Here is a 2594-nt window from a genome sequence, read left to right as displayed (position 1 = left end):
CATGCTCATAGAACGCCAACAGTTGCTTTAGGAATGTTCTTGTTCAGAGTTTTGGTCTATCCCCAGTTATACCCTGTCATTCTCTGCTATCACTTGTTTCACGTGCCTTGCCCGATGCGCTCTGCATCCCTATTTCAAGCATATATTGCGTTTGCAGAAACTGTTTTCAGTGTTGTGTGAAAGCATCAACCATATACTGTTGTTACACCCAGTTAGTTTTATTAAGCATAGGGAGGGGGGAAATGTAGGTAGTTAGGGCCTGGCGGCCGGAAGATATCACGCTGTACGGAAAGATAGAGCCCCCAAGATAGAGCCCCCTGTTTAATAGCCAATAGTATGTAGCTTGTGATGTAAGCAGACGGAAGTGACGCTGCAAACCCAGAGTATATAACGCTGTGTTGCGAAGTAATAAACGCCATTTGCCGTCCACCACACTGGTGTCTGTGAGCTGATGGCCCGAGCGGCCTGGGGTTGGTCGCCGTGCCGTTCCTGAACCAGGTCGCCGCGCCTTGCGAAGGCAACAGTGCAGCTTGAGATCTTGATTCCCACCAACTTCTTCTCTTTGAAAGGCACAAACAAATGCAATCAATCTTTTGAAGCCTTTTCTCTGACTCTTTTTCAGCAAGCAAATGTAAAACTGCACTTCCTCTTCCCTCCCACCCCAGCAGCTTTAATAAAGAACTCACAGGTAAGAGTGAGGAATTCTATTGGGGCTGAGGAACAAGGTCAAGAATCTTGCAATGAAAATACACATTTATGAATGACAAATGTTAAATGTGAATAAAGCTGATTGGTGTTTCCTGTGAGGAAAAGAGGCCTGGGATAATTGAGGGTAATTTCTTCTTCTAGGAGCGGGCCTGCGAAGTGAAATGAACTTTGAGGCTCAATCTCCTCTTGGTTTTCTTCCAAGAATGGTGTGATTTTGGGGGTCTGTTTCTCATTCAGTACTATCATAGACTTTTGTGCAGAAACTGTGGAAGAACTTCCGTAAAGTCATGAGTATCAGTGGAAAATCTCAGTATTTCAGTGCCCTATTGGCTTTCACACTGCACATGAACTGTTCATGTCCCAGATGACAAAACTCTTCTATGTTGCCAGTGGCTGAAGAATGTTCTCCCGCACTTCAGCAGAGCCCCCTTCACCTCCTTGTTCCTCAGGCTGTAGATGAATGGGTTGAGCATGGGGGTGACCATTGTGTAGATGATGGAGGCCACCTTATCCAGGCTCCCGTGGCTAGATGGAGGTTGTAGGTACATGAAGAATGATGTCCCAAAGAACAAGGAAACAGCCATCAAATGGGAGGCGCAGGTGTGGAAGGCTCTGGCCCTGCTCTGTGCTGAGCACACCCTCAGCACAGTACAGATAATAGAGATGTAGGAGAGTAAAATGACCATGCTCGTGCCCACCACGTTGATGGTGACAAAGGCAAAGATGACCATCTCGCTGCTGTGGGTGTCGGAGCACACAAGCTTTAGAACAGGGACAACATCACAGAAGAAGTGGTCGATGCGGCTGGGACCACAGAAGGAACCTCCAAACACACACCATGTGTATGTGATGGCACTGAGGAAGGCAAATAGGTAGGATGATGCTATCAGCTGCCAGCAGACGTGGCTGGAGATGATGGTCACATAAAGCAGGGGCTGGCAGATGGCAACGTGCCGGTTGTAGGCCATCATGGCCAGGAGGTGACACTCAATAGTAGCAAAGAAAGCAAAGGTGAGGAACTGCGTCATGCAGCCAGTGAAAGAAATGGTTTTGTCCTCTGATAACAGGTCTGCCAGCATCCTGGGGGAGATGAGTGTGGAATAGCAGATGTCAGTGAAGGCAAAATGGGCGAGGAAGAAGTACATGGGGGTGTGGAGGCTGGGAGACACCGGAACCAGGATGATAATGCCAAAGTTCCCCACCTGAGTGACAATGTAAATCACTAGAAACAAGACAAAAAGAGGAGCCTGGGCATATGGGTTGCCTGTAATTCCCAACAGGATGAATTTAATCTGGGTGTGATTTCCTCCCATGACCAGGTGTTACCTCCTGAGGCAAAAGGAAGAGAAACATCAAACTGATCAAAAATGGACATTCAAATCTGGACCACATCTAACTCCAATCAATGACCACTATACCTGCCACACATTAGATTATTCTAATATATTTTCTAACCAAAATTATATGCATCTATTATGTTTTTCAGATGAGGTAATCAGAAAAGAACAGGTAGTTTATTGAAGTAGTAAATGGCATTTTTATTTTTCTGTGGTGGGACAACTAACACTGGCTTTAGTCAAGCAGGTGTGTCTTCAGGTTTGAGCAAGGAATCAGATCTTTAATCACTTTCAATTTGAAGGAAATCTGTGTCAGAAGACACCTCAGAGGATCCTCATAGGATTGCACGTAAACGTGAAGCAAGAGAATTTCTCAGTCCCAGTGAAAGCCCAGCTTACACATGTATGACCTCCAGACATTTTCCTTTGGCTTTTGATTATCATTCCTGTCACCAAATCACATTTAACAAACTATTTGAGATCATTAACAACAAATAACATTGACATTGGTAAATTCATGATATATACCTTCCTGAGCTCCAGCACGAT

The 2594-nt window shown here is 45.4% G+C and overlaps 1 protein-coding gene across 1 annotated transcript; it reads right to left on the bottom strand.

Moving 5' to 3' along the window:
* Positions 1 to 1061: 1061 nt before the first annotated feature.
* LOC133270197 (olfactory receptor 5AP2-like) lies at positions 1062 to 2021 on the bottom strand. Its single transcript, XM_061455190.1, has one exon. It carries the CDS (start codon positions 2019 to 2021, stop codon positions 1062 to 1064), a length of 960 nt encoding a protein of 319 aa, XP_061311174.1.
* Between the last annotated feature and the right edge of the window lie 573 nt (positions 2022 to 2594).

The sequence above is a fragment of the Pezoporus flaviventris genome, unplaced genomic scaffold, assembly GCF_033815535.1.
Source record: "Pezoporus flaviventris isolate CSIRO_AGI_PZ_B2104156 unplaced genomic scaffold, CSIRO_AGI_Pfla_v1 ptg000019l, whole genome shotgun sequence".
Taxonomy (NCBI): Eukaryota; Metazoa; Chordata; class Aves; order Psittaciformes; family Psittacidae; genus Pezoporus; species Pezoporus flaviventris.
Note: the sequence above shows the minus strand (reverse complement) of the source record. Positions and strands in the feature narration are given on the sequence as shown.